This window comes from Pongo abelii, chromosome 15, assembly GCF_028885655.2.
Source record: "Pongo abelii isolate AG06213 chromosome 15, NHGRI_mPonAbe1-v2.0_pri, whole genome shotgun sequence".
Lineage (NCBI taxonomy): Eukaryota > Metazoa > Chordata > Mammalia > Primates > Hominidae > Pongo > Pongo abelii.
This window is the reverse complement of record NC_072000.2, coordinates 55,837,724-55,858,388: the sequence shown is the minus strand read 5'-3', so window position 1 is coordinate 55,858,388 and position 20,665 is coordinate 55,837,724. Positions and strand designations below refer to the sequence as shown.

General features: G+C 42.1%; 1 protein-coding gene across 11 annotated transcripts in view; it reads right to left on the bottom strand.

Annotated features, from left to right (window-relative positions):
* Nucleotides 1–17,225, bottom strand: part of GNG2 (G protein subunit gamma 2) — a 128,437-nt gene extending 111,212 nt beyond the window's left edge. Inside the window, exon 1 of one of the 11 annotated variants that reach the window (XM_063715157.1) lies at nt 16,951–17,225. Coding sequence is in view for 1 of the 11 variants with exons in the window: in XM_063715154.1 (XP_063571224.1) it covers nt 6,717–6,756 (40 nt within the window). In the remaining 10 variants the exon portion in view is untranslated. 11 annotated transcript variants of the gene reach the window in all.
* Nucleotides 17,226–20,665: the final 3,440 nt, after the last annotated feature.

The following is a 20,665-nucleotide window of genomic DNA, read 5'->3' as shown; positions in this document are numbered from 1 at the left end:
AATAGACATTTTTCTAAGAAGATATACAAATGGCCAATGAGCACAAGAAAAGACGCTCAACATCACTAATGATTAGGAAAATGCTAATCAAAACCATAAAGAGATACCACTTCATACCTCTTAAAATGGCTATTATCAAAAACATAAATAAAAAACAAAAAAATATTGATGAGAATGTGGAGAAGTTGGAATCCTTGTTCATTGCTGGTGAGAATGTAAAATAGTGCAGCTACTATGGAAAACAGTACGGCAATTCTTCAAAAACTAAATATATAATTACTATGTTCCATCATTTTCACTTCTGGGTTCCCCAAAGAAGTAAAAGCAGGAACTCTAACAGATATTTGTACACCCATGTTCATAGCAGTATTATTTACAATAGCCAAAACATGGCCCAAGTGTCCATCAAAAGAGAATAAACAAAGTATAGTCTATACATTCAATGGAATATTATTCAGCTTAAAGAGGAAGAAAATTCTAGCACATGCTACAACATTGATGAATCTTAAAGACATTATGCTAAGTGTATTAAGCCAGTCACAAAAGGACAAATATTGTATGACTCCACTTATATGGGATACTTGGTCACATTCATAGAGACAGAAGTCAAATGGGGGTTTCCAGGAGCTGACAGAAGGAGGGAAAGAGGAGGTATTGATTAATGGGTATAGAATTTCAGTTTTGCAAGATAAAGACCATTCTATGGATGGACGGTGGTGATGACAGCACATCAATATACTCGCTACCACAGAACTGCATACTTAAAAAAAATAGTTAAAATGGGAAATGTTATGTTATGTATATTTTATCACTATAAAAAAAGTCTCCCTAAACCTGTGAGGCAGTGGTAAAGGCCAAGAATATGCTAACTTTTCCTTATGCCACCAAGGAAGAAAAAAATAACATTTGAGTACCTTCTATGTAGAAATCACTCACTTATCCGCACACAAAAGCAAAAACAAAGCAAAACAAAAACTTTGATTATGTATTACTAGCCCTTCTTTACAATGAGGAAACTGAGGTTCCTAAGTTAATGCACCAACTTAAGTAGTAAGAACCAGTGACAGGTTTCAAAAGGAGATCTGCCTGGCTCCAAAGCCTGTGTTCTTTTCACTCCACAGTGTTTTCTCCTACCCACAGAAGTCTCTTATGAACAGGCTTTCTACTTTGACTATACAGCTTTTAGACTTAAAAGTTGGGCCTGCTTTCTGAAGCAGGCTAAACAAAGTCAGTCAACCAAACACATTCACTACATGCCCACCATATGAGGCCCAAGGCTGGCAACGAAATAATGGAGTCATGTTTCCATTTAGCCATTGGCGGTATGGCAGAAAAAAAAAAAAAAAAAAAAGCACAATTAAAATTTCTGTGTTGGTCTACTCCTCAAAAGCCAGTGAATACCCCAGGAAAAATCATTACATCTTTCAATATTCCATATGGCCAGAATAAGTGGAAATAGTTTCATTTTACAATGTAAAAGCATTTTCATCTTTTTCCTAAACATTCTACCATGATAGTTACTGATCTGCTGTTACTCACTAATGTTCTGCTTCAAGCTGGAATTTAACAATTAAGAAATGTTTTGTGCTGTGCAGAAAATAGGCACCTCTTAGTTGTTTCAGAAAGACAGCAAGGCCCTCTTGACTCTACTATGCCCGTCAGGCAAGGTTTCATTTTCTTACTCATGTGTGAAATACACACAGAGGAGTAATGCAGATTGTCTGTGCCTCCCCAAACAAAGCAGGGTGTTGGCATTATCTAGTGAATACAGCCTGCAGAGGAGCAAGTACCAAAGGGTAAGCCTGTCCTCATCCATGCAGCTCAGGTTGCCAACTTTTTACTTCATTTCATGATGCACAGCTTGATTCTAGAACTCCACTGGGTCATTCTGGATCGAAGATCTATCCTAGGTCTCTTCTCTGAGAAGATGATCTTTACATATTTCCCTTCAGGATGCAAATAGGAAGCGGAACTGCAAAATCCATGTCACGACTTGTTTTGCCCACAAGTTTGATTAAATTCAGTGAATCCTTCAAGGAGTTCCATGGTTTCAATACTAGCAGTACTTTGTCTCTTAGGCACGGTGCAGGTTTACTTTAATGAGCAAAAAACCTCCAAGAAACAGACATTTTTTTTCTTTAGTAGCTATAAAAGCTTCCCATCTCTCAAAATGTGCTGCTACTCCACAGATTTTGAGAAGCCATATCGATTTCATAAAGATAGCATTAAAAACAGCCCTATAGCTCTTCACAAGTGAGAATGATGATAAAGGAGGAGGCATATATATACATACACTCTCAACTAGCATATTTGGTATTTAAGAACCTATGTTTCAAGAATTTGTGAGTGTCAAAATATTGACTTTTTAAATTTTTACTCCACTATCAGCAGTTTTTTCTCTTTCTTTTGAAAAATTATCTCCTTTCATTATAGAAATTCTAGAAAAAAAAACTCTTTTATCAATGACTACTTACTGCTTAACTGTACTTTCTGTTGAAGATTTAAAAAGCTTAATTCTTTAAATCGTGCTACACGAGGGTATTAAACTCTCTAATATATCCTGTCAGAGGACTCTCACAATCTCAGTTCTCATCTGCTAGATCTATTTAGTGTACTTTTACATATCATTCATAAATATGAACAAGTCATAGACCCAGGCTTTCATTAAGAACATCCTTTGCTCAAGAAAATCAAAGAATAAAAATCATGTTCTGGTTTTACTCCTTCAGTCTATCTACCATATATTCGCATAAGGAAACAACCCAGCTGCACTTTTTTATTTTGTCCCTCACCGAGGCTAACATGCATCTTGACCTAGAGGTGAATAAAATGCATATAAACATAAAATCCATGCATATGCTAGTATCTGATTCTGGACAAGTTACTGGCCTTAAACCCGCCACGCTCCTTTGAACAAGGATGCAACTTTAGGATAGGACCTACTGGCAAATGATAGCTGTGTCTGAGGTTATCCTGAAAGCAGCTGCACAAGCTGAGGGAGGAAGACACTGTTTTTTAATGGTAAATACTGCCCCTCACATACGCAATTCAAGCCTTTGTTGGCAAAATCTAAGTACAAAAGAATTTAACTCCTCAAAAAGCCAAATCACAGCCATTATTTTTGCAAATCAGAAGACATCCCAGTGCAATGTGTAAGAAAGAGAATGCAATTAATATTTTACACCACTCACTCCCCTAAAACAAGGGGACTGCCAGGCTCCGATGACCAGACCACAGCTTCACAGCCCCAGATGGATTTCGACTCAGCCCTGGTTTTCCTCCGAGAAACTACACGAACAGCTTCTTGTATTTAGCATGTTGCCCTGTCTAGTCATCAAATCTAAGCGCTGATGATGAGGTGTTTTTTAATCAAATGTGTCATAAATGTGGTCATTCTCAAAGACCCTTCCAAAAGAATCTAATCATTTCCCCTAGTCCTGAAGCGATGTCTCTATCATCCCTTAGAAATCGGACCTTAAAATCACAGGCGACGGTCGTTTTTCTCAATTAAAAACGAGCAACATGGAAAACGTTTCCTTTACCTTAGCTCCCGAAGCTTGGTCAGAGGAGCGTGGTTTTCCCCTCTCTCCGGAGATGATCTGTGCAGGCGAGCTCCGACGCAGCCCAGCCCAGCCCAGCCCAGCCCAGCCCAGCAGTAGTAGGAGTTGCCCACGGAGCGCGGCGGCAGCGTTGTGAGTATGTGTAGCGGCGGCTGCAGCCCAGGGACTAGTCCCCACCCAGCTTTGTCTTCAATCAACGTTCTTTCTACAGGAAGCAGCGCATCTCCCACTTCCTCCTCTTCTTGGTAGCTGTTAGCGGCTTGCTTCTTTTCCCTCTCACTTCCATCTCAGGGCTTACTCTGGTGGTTTTGTCTGCTCCTGGGCTGCTGACAGTGATTTGACTTTAATCCCCCTTCTCCCTTTGTTCAAGTCCCTCTGGTGCTGTCTGTTCCTTCCTTCCCCTTTTCTCATCCCCCCACGGTCACCTCCACGACAGCTTCCACACACTGCTCAGTCGGCCCCCTTCCTGGCACATTGCCTGCTTTTTAAGCCTGAACTTGGCTTGTTGCTATTGTTGTTCTTGCTGCTGTTGTTTCTACTGCTGCTGCTGTTTTTTTGGGGGGGTTCAACATCCCCTGGCCAGGTTCTGGCCCCCGAGATCCCACACCAGCCTCCACTGTTCCTCCTGATTTACTGTGGTCCCCATCAAGCCAGCTAGCTGGGAGCTTGCAGCTTGCAGCTTCTCACTGCAGCATTTTTCTCTGTGGCCAACATTTCAGATGCTTCATTTCTCCAAGGTCCCACTACCACTGAGATCTTACTTAACCCACATGCTCAGAAAAGAATGGCCCTGATAAGTATTCTTATGGGGCACGGGAACTAAACCAAGTTTGGCGGTGCTACCTATAGGCCTAATAGTGAGGACTATTCCCAAAAGATTCTCATAGATGGGAAGGAATGAGGTGGTGCTGAATGCTGCACATTCCCAACAGAGAAACTGAATACCCCTCTCCCCATTCCACACACTAGTAGGGCTGAAGGACTCTCATGATCCTCCAGTCCCTTCCTTTCATTTTAGGAGGTAATATCGTAGAACCCACCAGGGTAGAGCCTGCAAGCTGTCTCTGTCTGCCAGAATTTCAATCCAAATTGGCATTAATGACTGTATGAACTTGGGCAAATTATTTAACATCTATGTGCCTCAGTTTCCTCATCTGCAAAACGTAGTTGATGATAGTCTTTCTTTACAGTGGAAATATGAGGATTAAATGAGATGGTATACAAAGTGCTAATAATAGTTCTGGGGACTTAGGAAGTATTCAGCACATATTAACTCATTATTTTTAGAGGACGTTGGGCCTCACATTCAGCAAGTGATTTTGGCAGTCAGCAGCCAAACCTTCACCAGTACTTGGTTTTCCGATTCCTCACTATTAGTATGTTCACAGTTGAGCCCGGATGCTTTAATAACAATTTATTCAACGTGTGAGTCATTCTCCCCCCAGTACTAACACAAGGTACTTTGGGGAAGCTACAGATTAAACATGAGATGGGGGAAGGGGAATCCTGTTCTAGTGTCCAGGCAACACTATGGAGTTAAAAACAAAAACAACAACAAGAAAAACACCTCTTCTCAGGAATCAGTGCCTGGAAAGTTAATCTTGCCAGGCAACAGTTAATTCCCCAACTCTTCCTTTTTAATCCAGTTTTGCCTTAATCCTCCAGCAAGTAAACTAACAGGAAATGTTAGAAATCTATGACTGACGGAGAATAAGTCACCAGGTGAGCCTTCCAAACACACCGTGGGGACCACAGCACATTAACCTAGAAGATACAGAATTTAATTTCTATGAAATGTTCTGAGACAGTCCCAAAACACCCTTTGTTTTGATTTGAAAAGAGTTTGCTTATTTTTTCAAGGAAATCTTTCACCAAAAAGAACCCTGATGTCAACTCACTCACACCTGAAAATTACAAAATGGATTGATTTAAGATTGAAAATGAGCGACTAACTTCGATTCCCCACAAATAGAAATGCAGTAGTGAGAGAGAATTGGGCATGAATCCACCAACATGTGAGTTATCTCCAAACCAGGAACCCTGGTGCCAAAGGTTAACAGTAGCTTTTAAATGTAAATTTAAATATGCATGATGCCAAGTCTAAGAAAAATGAGAAGCATGTTATTAATGGTTGGAAACAAGACTATGGTTAATTTTAGACCAGTAGGTTCTGGCATAAACTCTAGATTCAAGTACAGTAATTTTTTGTGTCTTTTTGTTTCTGACTCTCTCTCTCAACCGTCGGAGAGTGGTTGGTATTTATATTTAAGCCTATATAGGAAAACCTCTTTCAAACAATAAAATCTCTAGGAATTTTGCCTGCTGCCTTCTAATCAGTTCTTCCATCTCTGGCCCTTATAAAACTCACAGTAGGTTAATTGCCAGTGCTAGGAGGTGCCAACAAAACTCTATACAAAGCTAAAAACTAGATTTTAAGATCTCTCTCTCATTAATACCTCATTGCTTTTCAACTGGTCCTAATAGCCTCTTTTTCAGGGGAGAAAAGTAAAGTGTGGGGGTGTAGCTTGGCCAGGATAGATTAATCCAGTTTAGAGCTCTTAACACAACTTTGCATACCAAGTTTGCAAAGTGTTAATTTCTTAGGAAAATGACATCTCACCATTAATAGTTTATGCATCAATTACTAACCATGAGCCTATCCCAGTACATTTTATCGCTGGGTAAAACAAAGTCTGTAAAATACTCTAACATTCATACATGGCCGTATTTGCAGGCAGGAACACCTTGTATTTCTTACATCTACTGGTAGCGGAGGTTGGGTAATGAAGAGGACATAATTTTGGCCTGATGTCTCTGTTATTGAGCTTTCTAACTGGATGTTCCTTGGAGTTACGTTTAATAATCCCCAAATTATATACTATACCTTCATCCAAAGCCTGTTCCTCTTTCTATAGTCTCCATTTCATTTAATGAGGAATACAAACCAGTTGCCCACATCAGGAATATAAGAATAATCCCAAAACCTTTTATCTTTGTTATCCCAATCTGATTTAAAGTCCCTCATCCTTTCATTCTCACCACGAAACTATCTCCTTGCCCAAACCCTTCCTCTCTCTTCCTCTTGCCACTGTCTTATTTTACAAATGCTTTGGTTTTTTCTGTGCAATTACAATACTTTCTACTTTGTCCTCCTACCTCCAGTCTCTCTGCGAAGCCATCCCCACCAGAAGTACATTGCTGAGATGGAGAGTTGATCAAGTCACTTTCCTACTATAATTCTTCAGTATCTCCCCCTCTGGGTTGCTTATAGGATATATGCCTTAATTCCTCTGCATGGCATACAAAGCCTTCTATGATGTCACCTGTCCACATTCTTACCTTAGGGCCTGTCGCAGCCTTATATTCTACAACCTTCACAGCAGGTTCCTGATGGGGCTGTGCTGTTTTCTCCCTGCATCTTGGCACACGCTATTTCTGTTGCCAGAAATGCCCTATCGCTTCCTCTATTTTGCCTGCTAGTAAACCCCTACTTATCGTTTAGGACTCAGCTTTTCTCAGAAGCCTTCCCTGACCGTGGAAAGTAGGCAGGTGCTTCCTTTTCTGTGAGCATGACTGGTGCCTTGCCTCTACTTCCATTTCAGCACTAAGGCCATTATTTTCTGGTTTTGTTAGATGTCCATCTCACCCATTAGCATTTGGGTCCATTAAGGTTAGGTCCACGTTTGCTTGTCACACAGCAGGTAGTCAACAGATGTTTGTATAATGAAAAGGCATTATTGGCAGAAATTCCTTTCCTTTGAGTGAGGGGAGGAAAAGGAAGTCTCAAAAATGAGAAGGTGGTCATGGGGTAAGAAACAATAATCCCTCCCTCTCTATATATATTTTGTGCAAATTTTCTATAGAAATCCATGGCACATGCACACCAAATTCTGAATATTTGTTATATGGGCAAGCCTAAAAAATTCTGGGACAACTCCTAGTTCTATTTCTGCATTGAACTTCTTATAAAGAAGCATAGTCTGGCAACAAAAAAGTAATTAGAAAATAAATATTAAGGCTGGGATCAGTGGCTTACGCCTGTAATCCCAGCAATTTGGGAGGCCGAGTCAGGCAGATCACTAGGTCAGGAGTTCAAGACCAGCCTGGCCAACACAGTGAAACGCCATCTCTACTAAAAATACAAAAATAAGCCGGGTGTAGTGGTGCACGCCTGTAGCCCCAGCTACTCAGGAGGCTGAGGCAGGAGAATCACTTGAACCCAGGAGGCAGAGGTTGCAGTGAGCCAAGATTTTGCCGTTGCACCCTACCTGGGCAACAGAGCAAGACTCCGTCTCAAACAACAACAACAAAAAAGAAAAGAAATATTAAAAAGAAAGCTATTCTTTATTTGTATCTCTGTAGGAACTTTAAAAAGACTGATGAATAAGCTAGAAATACTTCTCACATCCCCTTCTGCACTCTCAAATCTTTGCCACATCCCAACTGTCCCAGAGCATCTCATATGCCAAATCCCCAAACTCTCTAATCTCTCCGCAATACTATACACCTCCTTCTCTCTCCTCCCCCGCCATGCCCAGCTAGTTCTTTAATTTTTCATTTTTTAATTTTTTTTTGAGACTGCCTTGCTCTGTTACCCAGGGAGTAGTACAGTGGCACAATCTCAGCTCACTGCAACCTCCACCTCCCAGGTTCAAGCAATTCTCCTGCCTCAGCTTCCTGAGTAGCTGGGATTACAGGTGTGCACCAACCTACCATGCCCAGCTAATTTTTGTATTTTTTGTACAGATGGCGTTTTGCTATGTTGCCCAGGCTGGTCTTGAACTTCTGACCTCAAGTGATCCACCTGCCTCAGCCTCCCAAAATACTCGGATTACAGGCATGAGCCACCGCACCCAGCCTAGTTCTTTATTTTTTGATTGACTTGCCTTCTCTGGCTGAGCCCTCCCCTACTTTTTCTTCCCTGTCTCAGCTTTGGTAGGTAGGTCTGTTGGTCAGTCAGTCTCTCTCTCTCTCTCTCTCTCTCTCTCTGTTTCCTATCAGAAAGGAGCCATCAGCTGTGCCAGCAAAGCCAGCCCTTGAGTGCATGTGTGGGCTGCAGAGAAGAAGGAAGAGTAAAATGGGAACAAGAAGGTAAATCCATGTAGTCATAAATCTTGTCCACTCTTATACACTGATGGTACATTTTATGGCTTGCTTAATTGTTCAGCTGAATAGTAATCAAGAATAAATAAATTACTGAGCTGTTATTTTATCACAGAAAAGCTAGAATTCCAGGCATTTCTTGGATCAGCTAAAGGGAATAGAAGCCGCTTTAAAGAGTTCTTCAAAAAGATATAATCATGATCTGATCTGTGTGTCACAGGATCATTCTCTCCCCCCAGACATCTGAGCCTAAGCCCAGCTGTTAGGAGCCAAGAAGACTGAATCATATTTGGCTTGAAGAGAGTCAGGGGGTGGGTGGGCAGAACTAATCTTTCTGGAGAGAGAGTGGCTGGCCTTCACTAATGAAAAATGCCAGTCTCTGTCTCACGGCCCAGCACGAAAGCTAGTGGGACAAGGGACATGAAGAATGATAGCCAACTCTTTCATCAGAGAGAAATGTGTTGGAACCATGAGTTCTCTCCTTTTGCTCTGGGCACAGCCAGTAGTGCGAAGCCCCCCAGATCCTTCTCTGATATTGCCTGAAATGTCACACGTGTATGTATACATGTGTGTGTTGCATATATACATACACTCCTGGGGAGGCTATCGGTGATGAATGAGTTAAAGATGCTTGCTTTCCTAACCCCTCACGAGAAAACAAACACAAATGTTGATGAGGAGAGGAAGGGGATGGGTAAGGGGGCCAAGAGTAGATGGAAATTGAAGAAGGGGGCTGGAGGAGGGCTAACCATGAAGCCTGAGGTCTTACTGAAGAGGACAGTAGCACAGAGGGACACAGGCAGGGAGAAGGCAAAAGACGGGAGAGAAGCAGAACCAGAGCTGGAAGTAGGTAAGAAAGAGCCACGGCCGGCTGGGCGCGGTGGCTCACGCCTGTAATCCCAGCACCTTGGGAGGCCAAGGTAGGAGGATCACTTGAAGTCAGGGGTTTGAGAGCAGCCTGGCCAACATGGCAAAACCCCATCTCTACTAAAAATACAAAAATTAGCCAGGCGTGGTGGCGGGTACCTGTAATCCCAGCTACTCGGGGGGCTGAGGCAGGAAAATTGCTTGCAACCCTGGAGGAGGAGGTTGCAGTGAGCCAAGATAGCACCACTGCACTCCAGCCTGGGCAACAAAGCAAGACTCCACCTAAAAAATAAAAATAAAAATAAAAATAAATAAAAAATTTAAAAAAGAGCCATGGAGGCCTTGCTATGGATACAAACAGTTGTGCCCAGAGAGAGTTTGACCAGGCTGCTAGAAACAAGGGCTCCACACTCCCCAAACCAGGGCTGCCTTGTATGTTTCTGAAGTTCTGGTCTTCCCGTAAGCAGACACTGTTCCAAAGCCTTCCTCTACCAGCAGAAGTTGAAGCTGGGCTATTGACCGGGGTCAGGTGAAAGAATTTAAACCAAATGTGTTACTACCATAAAAACAGAAACAGTGATTCTGCGAAGTAAAACTTGTTGCTTCCAAAAAGTCCCTGAAGATCAATATAGACACTCAGGGACAGGCCGGGCATGGTGGCTCACGTCTGTAATCCCAGCACTTTGGGAGGCCAAGGCAGGCAGATCACCTGAGGTCAGGAGTTTGAGACCAGCCTGGCCAACACGGTGAAACCACATCTCTACTAAAAATACAAAAATTAGCCTGGTGGTACACGCCTACTTGGGAGGCTGGGGCAGGAGAATCACTTGAACCTGGGAGGCAGAGGATGCAGTGAGCCAAGATAGTGCCACTGCACTCCAGCCTGGGCAACAGAGCGAGACTGTGTCCCCCAAAAAAAAAAAAAAAAAGAAATTCAGGGACAACAGGAAACGGGCAACAAGATCAAGAAGAGGGAGTCAGCAGCGAAGTGTGACAGAGGTTAGAGAACACTGTGCACCCACAAAGCCTTGGAAAAACAGTCCTTTAAAAGGAATGTCAGAATTAAAGGATACAAATCTGCAAGATTAATATCACACATGTAAATCATTTTGAAGTATCTTGAAAGAAAAGCTATACAATAATAACTCCAATAATTTATAGGCAAGGCAGAAAGGCAAGACTTAGTTTTTCTGTGCCAACAATGTAGACCAGAGAGCGTGATCTATTTTGTCAGTAAACAGGTTGGCAAAAGAGGATAGGAAAGTAAAGGAGCTGTTTGAAGGCATTTTTCTTTATGTCTTTGTTGATTTCCCTACTGGAAGGGGTTTTCATAAATTTACTTGTGACCTTCCTTGGCTCCTCTGGCTCTATTCTGTACCTAAGTTTTCAGGTTCTCATTTTGAATTTTCTATGACAGAATTTCACAAACACAACCATAGCAGTGGAGGGAACTATGGCTTGTGAATGTGTCCCTTCCATCAGAGTCCACTAGAGTGTGATAACCAGACCTGCCACTCCCTGAGGTCAAGGGCTAGGTCTCACATCTCTGCATCTTCAGCACCCACCTGGCACAGCACTTGGCACATTGCGTGCACTCAGTATTTGTTTGTTAACTTTAACTGAATATAAACAATTGGGTCCTATGGAAGAAAGTTATGACCACTACTGACCATTTTGAAAATACCAGAACATTTTATAAAATCAGCTAAAAATCGAAGAGAATGAGTGAACAACTACTAAGGCTGCTTAAAATATTACCAAAAATGTCCCCAGAAATCAAAAAATGAGAAGAGGATGTAGCAAGGGGGGAAACGTGATAGTGATTTTGGAAAAGGAAAGACCCTGAAGTTACCAAGTAATAACATTAAACCAGCAGGAAAAAGAAATCTATTATTTACTTAGATGATAATGAAGTCCCACTATATGTAGAAAGCTCTTATGAAGGAAAGTGTTGTCAATTGATTGCTCTTCTGGCAAATCTGTGAACTCTGAAGGTGCATTTGCAGTAATGCAAAACACTTCTCATGAAATGTTGCTAAAATGATTTCCGTTACTTTAGTAAGAAGCTGTTCAACATTCTTTAAGTATTACTTGTACGATTACACAGGGAAATTTCAACAGAGAAGAATTATGTAGTATAGAGTAAAACTGGAAGTCTCAAATTATCGACTTGGCAAAAATAATCTGTAATTAAGATTCCTTAGCAAATTACTATTTTTGTGCAGTTTTATAAAGGAAAGTGACTAAGCTAGGGACCCCTCCCCTGCCCCGACAAATTACCACTTCTTTATCCTGGTTATAGCTCTTATCACATTGTATTATCATTGCATGTTTACCTCTATCTTCAACCACATGTGAAATCCTAGAATTCACAGGTAATGTCTTACTCAATCTTGTATCTCTAGTGCCTTGCACAGTGCTCAGTGCATAGGACACAGTAGGTGTGCAATAAATCTTATTTGCGTATATGAATAAAGGCAAAAGCATGACAAGTAAGGTCCAGAGATTCATTTTAGGAGGAGGAAGATAAGTCAAGTTTCTGTAGGGCTCTTTTTAATTTTTAAAATATTAACAAAGTCCTATAGTATCTGTTAGTATGGCAAGTTTATTTATTACACATTATTGTTTATGATTTTATTTTCCAATGAAAAGAGTGAGTTACATGCTCAAGATCAGTTATGGTCATTGATTCCTTCCTAGTTCAGAATACTGAAATTTACCCAGACCACAGCCAAGTCATTTATTTACTATTAAAATATTTACGTACATCCCTCACTGCTAAATTTTTACATCTAGAAAGTAGATTTTCATAAACTGAAAATTAACAGCATAATATGACTTAAGTAAATCCTGCCAAAATTCTAGCAACACACTTGGTGCAGAGCTGATGTAAAAGTGGAAAAATGACATTACCTGCACCCTTATTTAAGGATTACATATATAAATGGTTTTATATCTGAAGCACATAACAGTAATAACCACAAATACTATCGGCAAGAGAGAAAAAAGTTGTTCATGCCCCACAGCTGAGAAGGTACCACTAGAGAAAAGATTTTAAGGAAGAAATTAAAGTGTTCAGAATGGACATATTTGCTTAATCTATTTATTAGTGAGACAGACTCCCATTTCATTATGGAGTAACAGTCTAAGGAAACTCTTCAAAGACTCACCATCTATGACAATCATCAGATGGGAAAATAAAAACATCTTTCTACCCTTAAGTCTGTAGGAAAAGAACAATTGTGTTCTTGATCAGGCAGGGTCTTGATGGTGCCTGATACACAGTAAGCACTCATTAAATCTTTGTCAAATGAGTAAATGAACTCCACAAGAACAATGGAAACTCACTGTTCCCATTTATGATATAAGTAAATAATGAGGTTAGTATGTACTGTTAGTATAAGAGTCAAAACTGCTGCTCCAGTACCATTGGGTCAAAAGCTGATGGTGATACGAAGTGCATCTTATGATCAAAGCATTTACAATGAAGACTTCTGTGTAGATTTTGTGTAGAATGATAAGTATGCATATGAGCCAAGTTATATCGTTTGACACCAGATTATCTCCCTGCTCCAAGGGAACCTGTTTTATAACCTAAGGGGCTGGTTTCTCCCACTTGGTATCTGGAAATGTGTTAATTTATCATCAGTTTCTAGGGCTGATGGAGGACAAAAATCATCCTTCCACCCTCTCTAGATTTGGGTGCAAATGTTCCTGAGGCTGCCTTCTTTTTCTTATAATCAATTAACTGGGATAACGTTGTGTATATAAGCTCCACGGTGGGTTGGCATTGCATATGCAGGTGATATGCTTTGGATATTTGTCCCCACCCAAATCTCATGTCGAACCATAATTCCCAGTGTTGGAGGTGGGGCCTGGTGGGAGGTGTTTGGATCATGGGGGTGGATCCCTCATGAATGGCTTGGGACATTCCCTTGGTGATAAGTGAGCTCTTACTCTGAGTTCACAGGAGATCTGATCACTTAAAAGTGGGTGGCACCCCTCTCCCACTCTCTCTTTCTTGCTCCTGCTTTTGCCATGTGATGTGCCTGAACCCTCTTCACCTTCTACCATGATTGTAAGCTTCCTCAGGCCTCCCTAGAAGCTGAGCAGATGTCAGCACCATGCTTCCTGTTCAGCCTGCAGAATGGAGAGCCAATTAAACCTCTTTTCTTTATAAATTATCCAGTCTCAGATATTTCTTTATAGCAATGCAAGAACAGCCTAATACAATGGACTCTACATGTTCCCCAGTGACCAGAAGAAATGTTTTTCTGCTTGTAATCTGTTCTTTTCCTCCGACCATCAGTAACCGTAGGTCAGCAATCTTTTTAGCCTCATATGTGCCACAGAAGACAAGAAATTTTCACTGGTACACTTGGTAGATTTCAGGAATAAACAGAAGAAAGAGAATAAGGAAGAAGATTAGGAGGGAGGGGTTTTTTTTTTTTTTACGAGAGCTGTTTTTTAAATAAGATTGCCGCAAAGAGAACTCAAATGGGAGCCACATAAACAGGCAATTTTAACAGCCACATAAGAGGCAACTTACTTTAAGAGGAAGAAATATGAAAACTTGCTTCTAAAATTAAGGGGGGAGTGCAAAAAACAAAAATAAAATCTCCAAGGAACAGCTAAATGAAAACAACAGAAGCTGAAGAAAGAGAAAGGACCAAGAGGCAACTATGCTGCTTCCAAAACTCCCAGAAACAAAGTTTTAATTCCGTGATTAGTATTAGTCTTTTTAGGGATGGAGTTGGGTTGGGAGGAACAATTTTTTGGTTTAAAAAGGATGGGGATATTACTGGAATTGGCCATTTAAAAGCATTTACTTTTTATTAGCCAGGCATGGTGGTACCCGCCTATAGTCCCAACTACTTGGGAGGCTAAAGTGGGAGGATCACCTGAGCCCAAAAGATAGAGGCTGCAATGAGCTGCAACAATCATGGCACTGCACTCCATCATGGGTAACAGAGTGAAACCCTGTCTTTAAAAAAAAAAAAAGCATTTGCTTTGTATCTAAAATTAGGTATAATTTATACATTTGAATATACAAATATTTATTGGAAGTTTACTAGGTGCCAGAAGGAAACAAAACAGTGTTTCTGATCTCATGGATTTTATATGATAGTAAGGGAATGCAAAAATAAAATCATTAACAAATAAATGTCAGGTAGCATTAAATTTTGAGAAGAAAAATAAAGCAGTAAAGGGGAACAGAGCAGCAGGAATGCACACAGTATTTTAAATTGAATGATCAAGGAAGGGTGCTGGTTATTCTCTGATCACCATCTCCTCCCTCACCCTTTTCAATTCATTCTCCACTTTGCTTTGCTTTGCTCTTCAAGATGGCCCTCAATTATTTCTTGGCTTCTACGGTTATACTCTGGTATAGTCTCTTCCCACACTGACTCAGAACTGATCTGTGTGACTAATAGAATGTGGCTGAAGTGACAATGTGTAATTTTTCAAGGCTAGGTCATAACAGGCCCTGTAGCTTCCACCTTGGCCTCCTTGAGCATTTGCTCTGGGGGAAACCAGGTGCCATGCTGTGAGGTCACTCAAGTTGCCCTGTGGAGAGGTCGACGTGGGGAGGATCTTAGGTCTCCTGTCAACAACCAGCACCAACTTGCCAGCCATGTAAGCGAGCCACCTTGGAAATGGATCCTCCACCCCAGACAAGCCTTCAAACAACTGACATTTTGACTGTAACCTCAAGTGAGACTGAGGGCCAGAAATGTTAAGATAAGCTGCTCCCAAATTCCTGACCCACAGAAACTATAAGAGAAAAAAAGTATATATTGTATGAAACCGCTGTTCTGGGGATCATTTGTTATACACCAGTAGATAACTTGTATAGTACCCAGTACTTCATTACTCCAACTCCCTCGATCTCTGATTTCCATCTGTGTTAGACCAGTGGGTAGAAAGTAAGGTCAGTGTGTCTATTCATCAGCGTTCTTCTCTGGTCCTGGTTTCCTTCCTCAAGAACCACAGCTTCTTCTGGGCAGCCCCACAGGTGTCCAGGACTGCAAATCTCTGCATTCCTCCAACACTAACCCCTTCAAGCCTAGGTGTGGCATCAGATCTCGCTGTTGGTTTCCTGATCCCTACACATACCTCTGTAAATACTCCCTTCATTCTCCTAAAAATGGTGTGCCTTCTATTTCCTAACATACCCAGGCTGATACAAACATCCTCCTGCAGGAGAAGACATTTAGACAGAGACCTGAAGGAAGTGAGAGGAGGCCTCCTAACATCTAGGGAAGAGTATTTCAACAAGTGCACAATACTCTCCCCTGAGACTGCGGAAGTTGGGTGTGTTCAGAAGCATCAAGGAGGGGTCAGCGTGGATAGAGCAGAATGCACACATAGGGTATAAGGATGGGGCAGTAGTCAGGGGCTATACTTCATAGAGTTTTGTTGGTCACGGTTGTTTTCTGAGTGTGATGTACAGCCATGGGGTGGGAAATGGTCTGAACAAGGGCATGACATGATCTGACTTGCACTGTGAGACCAGAATGACGCTAGCCAAAATAGAAACTAGAACAATGAGGAGGGCCTTTTGGAATTTAGAAAGATGATGTTGGCTTGGCTTAGGATGACAAACAATAAAGGCGATGGGGAGAGATTGGATTCAGGCTCTATTTTGAAACTAGGGCTATTAAGAATTTGCTGCTGACTTGGATGTGAGGGAAGGAGAGTAAGGGTGAGGAAGACTCCAAAGCAAATGGTGACTGGTGGAGCTATTTACTAGGATGGACTCAAGAGGGTGGAGGGGGCAGTGTGGAGTGAAGAGGGAAGGAAATCAAGAATTTGTTCATCTCAACTTCAAAAGAGGAAAAAGAGGAAAAGCGTAATCTTCCACTGTTAAAAAGGAAGATGAGAGGTAATTTTTCATTTTACCAAAAAAAAAAAAAGGACCTGTATTCATAGAATAACATCCCTATGTCCTATGTCCTGGCCTATTAGAATATCGCCATTAGAAGACTTTTTAAAATCAAGGAGCACATTCTCAATTTTAGTTGGAAGTGCGATCACCTCTTGGTAATTTGACTCTCCAAAGGTCAGACTAAATAAATCCAGGAGCTAAGGCCTTCTGAGGGTCCAGGGCCCCTCTCGTCTGTGATAAAACTCAACCCGCCTATAGGTGGAAGATTCTACACCATTGAGGATTCTAATTATCCTGCCTGTAAAAGATAATCTCACTGGCTAACTTCACATGACTTTCTTTTTTTAAATTTGAAATGTGACTACCTTCAGCTCCAGGATGTGACAGGAAACAAGACTTAACAGATACTTCCGCTTTTCTTGGGACAGCACCCCTCAGCCCACTTCCGCAGTCAGGGCTACTCTTACCATAAAAGTAGAGCTGTGCCCCCACCCAAACCAAGAGGCTCACTTCTTACACAACGTCGGTTACCTGCTTTTCCTCTGCAGACTTGAAGTGTCAGAGAATCTGCCAATTGGGGTTGGCACTCCTGCTTACAGACTTCCCTCTACAGACGCTGCAGAGACCAAATGGCATTCGTCACCTCTCCTCTGTGCTGAGGGGAGAAGGCGACGCCCCGTGCCTATGGTGGGGTCGGCTGCATGCTCACTCCCACCCTCCCAGTCTGCAGCCTGCCTGGAGATGCCAGTTCACAGGCCTGTCTTGATGCCAACGGGTGTTTGTTGTTGTTGTTGATTTCATAATGATCTCTGTCTAAAAATTCTGTAGGCTTCCAGGAAGGGACACAGCATACCGTGATAAAATGGATTTCTCCACCCCTCCCCCCTCTGGTTACCATGGAAACTCTGAATGACTGATTTCCTGGTTGCCATGTAGATGCAGTGGGATCCCAGCCGCTGCACCACACAAAGACGACCGTAAGAATAGCGAGAAAACAAAACAAAACCAAAAGAATCATGTTTGAAAAGACAAAGGATTGCATCTCAAGCTTTCTTCTCTCACACAAAAGTGGAGGGAAGGAAGCAATTGTAATCAGGAATGGTGCCCTTCCTGGAGTAGAGGTGCATGCACCTGTCCCACATGGGAGGGAAGACTGGAAAAAGGGGAAATCCCTTTTTTGTAGCCAGGGGTGTTGGCATGGTGACGGGAAGGCAGACGCCATTCTCAGGTGGCTAGAGCCCTTCAGCACTCAGCCTGCGTTCCACCAAGGAAACCTGGAATATTCAACTAGGTGGCAAAATTAGGTAGAAAACAAAGCAAAAAACAGGTCTCACAGACATTTTTTTAGAATGTTCTTCTTTTTACGGTTCTAAATTTTAGAATTAAGATTCCAAATGCTCGAATTTAATATGGGGTTGAAGTTGAATTTTTACTTCTATCCAACAACTTCAGAGAATTAACAACAAATTTAGCTGCTTTCCTGTCTTTTTAAAATTGATTTGTAACAGCCTGATAAAACCACATAACAAAAATTGATTAATCCAGGTTTCTATGGTTTTCATAGCCTGGGTATTATCTGTCTTAAGTAATATGTATGAAGAGCACTTGTGTGTGGAAAAAATTGTATGTAAAAAATATTCTATATTACTCCAAATATATACAAAAACTAAAATGGCTGATAACTCACCTCCTTGATTTTTCATGATTATATCTGAGTCAAGTAGTTTAAAATTAATCTGTTTTTCCTTTTCCAATATCCACCTTTCTGCCTTTTGACAAATGGTTTATACATTTTAAAAACTGAATCGAGTAGGATTCACAGAGTTACTGGTGCTTTATTGTTAATTTTTGGCAGCTGAATCACAAAGTCATTTTGTAAGACCTATCTTGTCAAAGGTGGGGAAGCTGCAATGAACTAGAGTGTCCCATGTTTTATAGATGCTGGAGCAGTGATGTCGAGACAAAGCTCTGTGCCCAGGGGACTACAGAGCACAAAGAGGATGGATCCAGCCCTATAACTACCATTTCTTAATATTATTTCCAGCATGTACCACTGCCTCATCACTCAGGCCAGCACGTCCCAAACTGGATCAATAGGCGGCACACAGGGTAAAAAGTGCGGATGGGGAATTCAGAGCTCAAATCATTTTGCGAAATCTTAGGTTCAAGAACATTGACCAGGTTTATTTACCATGGGATTTCTCGGGGCTTTTGATATTCTGACATCTGGGATGACTCTCTGAGAGGGAGTTCCACAGAATAAAAATGTGGCGTTTCCCAAACGTATTTGGCCACTGAGTACTGCCTTCACAGAATCTCTCGTAGTTCTTCAGAGCATACTTTGAGAAATGCTGGGCAAGATTGTCTCTAAGATCTAATTATAGTTTAAAGATCCATGGATATTTATTTATTTATTGAGACAGGTCTCACTGTCACCCAGGTTGGAGTGCAGTGGCACGATCTCAGCTCACTGCAGCCTTGACCTCCTGGGTTCAGTCAATCCTCCCACCTCAGCCTCCTGAGTAGCTGGGACCACACAGATGTGCACCACCATGCCTGACTAATTTTGGTATTTTTTTGTAGATATAGGGCTTCGCCATGTTGCTCAGGTTGGTCTCAAACTCCTGGGCTCAAGCAATCCACATGCCTTGGTCTCCCAAAGTGCTAGCATGAGCCACTGCACCAGCCTTTATTTATGATTGAAAATTACCTATTTTTAAAAAGTGATTTGGCCCATATGATACACTACTTTAGCCTATAGAAAAACAGATTTTTAAGAGAGCCAAGAGAAAAAAAACAATTCACAATAAATTCGGTGTCTTTTATCTATTTCAAATCAAAGCAAGAGCACCAAGTTGTCTCAATAAAAATTGTAGCAGGAGGGCCGGGCATGGTGGCTCACGCCTGTAATCCCAGCACTTTGGGAGGCCGAGGCGGAAGGATCACGAGGTCAAGAGTTTGAGACCAGCCTGCCCAACATGGTGAAACCCCATCCCTATGAAAAATACAAAAAATTAACCGGGCCTGGTGGCATGCACCTGTAATCCCAGCTACTCAGGAGGCTGAGGCAGGAGAATCACTTGAACCTGGGAGGCGGAGGTTGCAGTGAGCCAAGATCATGCCATTGCACTACAGCCTGGGTGACAATGCGAGACTCTGCCTCAAAAAAAATTGTGGCAGGAGGTAAAAAGGAACAGATACCGAGGGCCATGGTGTGGTGCCTCCAGCCAGGAGTCAGCCGGAAACTATGGTAGGTTCTCCTGGGAAGGAACCACCAATGCTCAGGGGACCTTCTTGGAACAGAGTCCTCTTCTGTGGAGGTTTTGGGGCTTCCATCTGACCATACTAACTCTTTATACAGCACTCCTCTTCACCCACACACACACACACAGGGCTGTCAACAACAGCAGAGTCACCAGCAACTTCAGCACCACTGAAGCCAATGAAGAAAACAATGACTTAGAGAAACTCCTCCTCCTCTTCCTCTCCACTGTGACATCATGAGTAAGAAGGGGACAGTCTCAGACGTAAGATCTGCCCCCTACCCAGCCTAGTCCAGCCTACCCTGGGGAGAGAGAGTTTGAACCATATATGAGATGGGAAACCAGATCAGATTGTTTTAATAAACACAAGTGACGACTTATGAGCTATAACATAGAATCAAATATTGTTAAGGGGACTGGGTCCCTAGAGGGAAAGGAGAGCCAGTGACAGGAACACACAGCTGGTAGCAGCCATTTGCAAGATAAAACTGCTCCATGTTTCTGCTTCAACAAATTGAATGTCTTCAGTCAAACTGGTTGAGTATCTGGGACAGCCACGTGACCAAAGTAGGAAGGAGCAGAGCGAACTGAGAAGAGAACACACAGCCGGGAGGTGCACAGGAAGGAGATACATTGCCTTTGCCTGAGTCACCAGGAGAGTCTTTAGAGCCACGGTGGAAACCAAGGTGGTGACCAAGGGGTGGGGAGGAGAAAGGGGGCATTGCAGGCTGAGGCCACTGGCTGCTTGGAAGCATGAGTTGGGGCAGAGCGTGGCTTATCCTGTGAGCCATGAATAGCTTGGCATAGTGGGACCAAAAGGCCAGGGTGTGTGGGTGGGGTGGACTGAAGAGGTGGGCTGGGGTTAATTGAGGAAACACATTCCATGGCAATTCAATCAAAATGGAAACATGAGGAACCATTAAAACTGTTAGTCAAGAGGACTGATGTGACTGGGTTTGCATGTTGGAAAGACTGCCCCATGA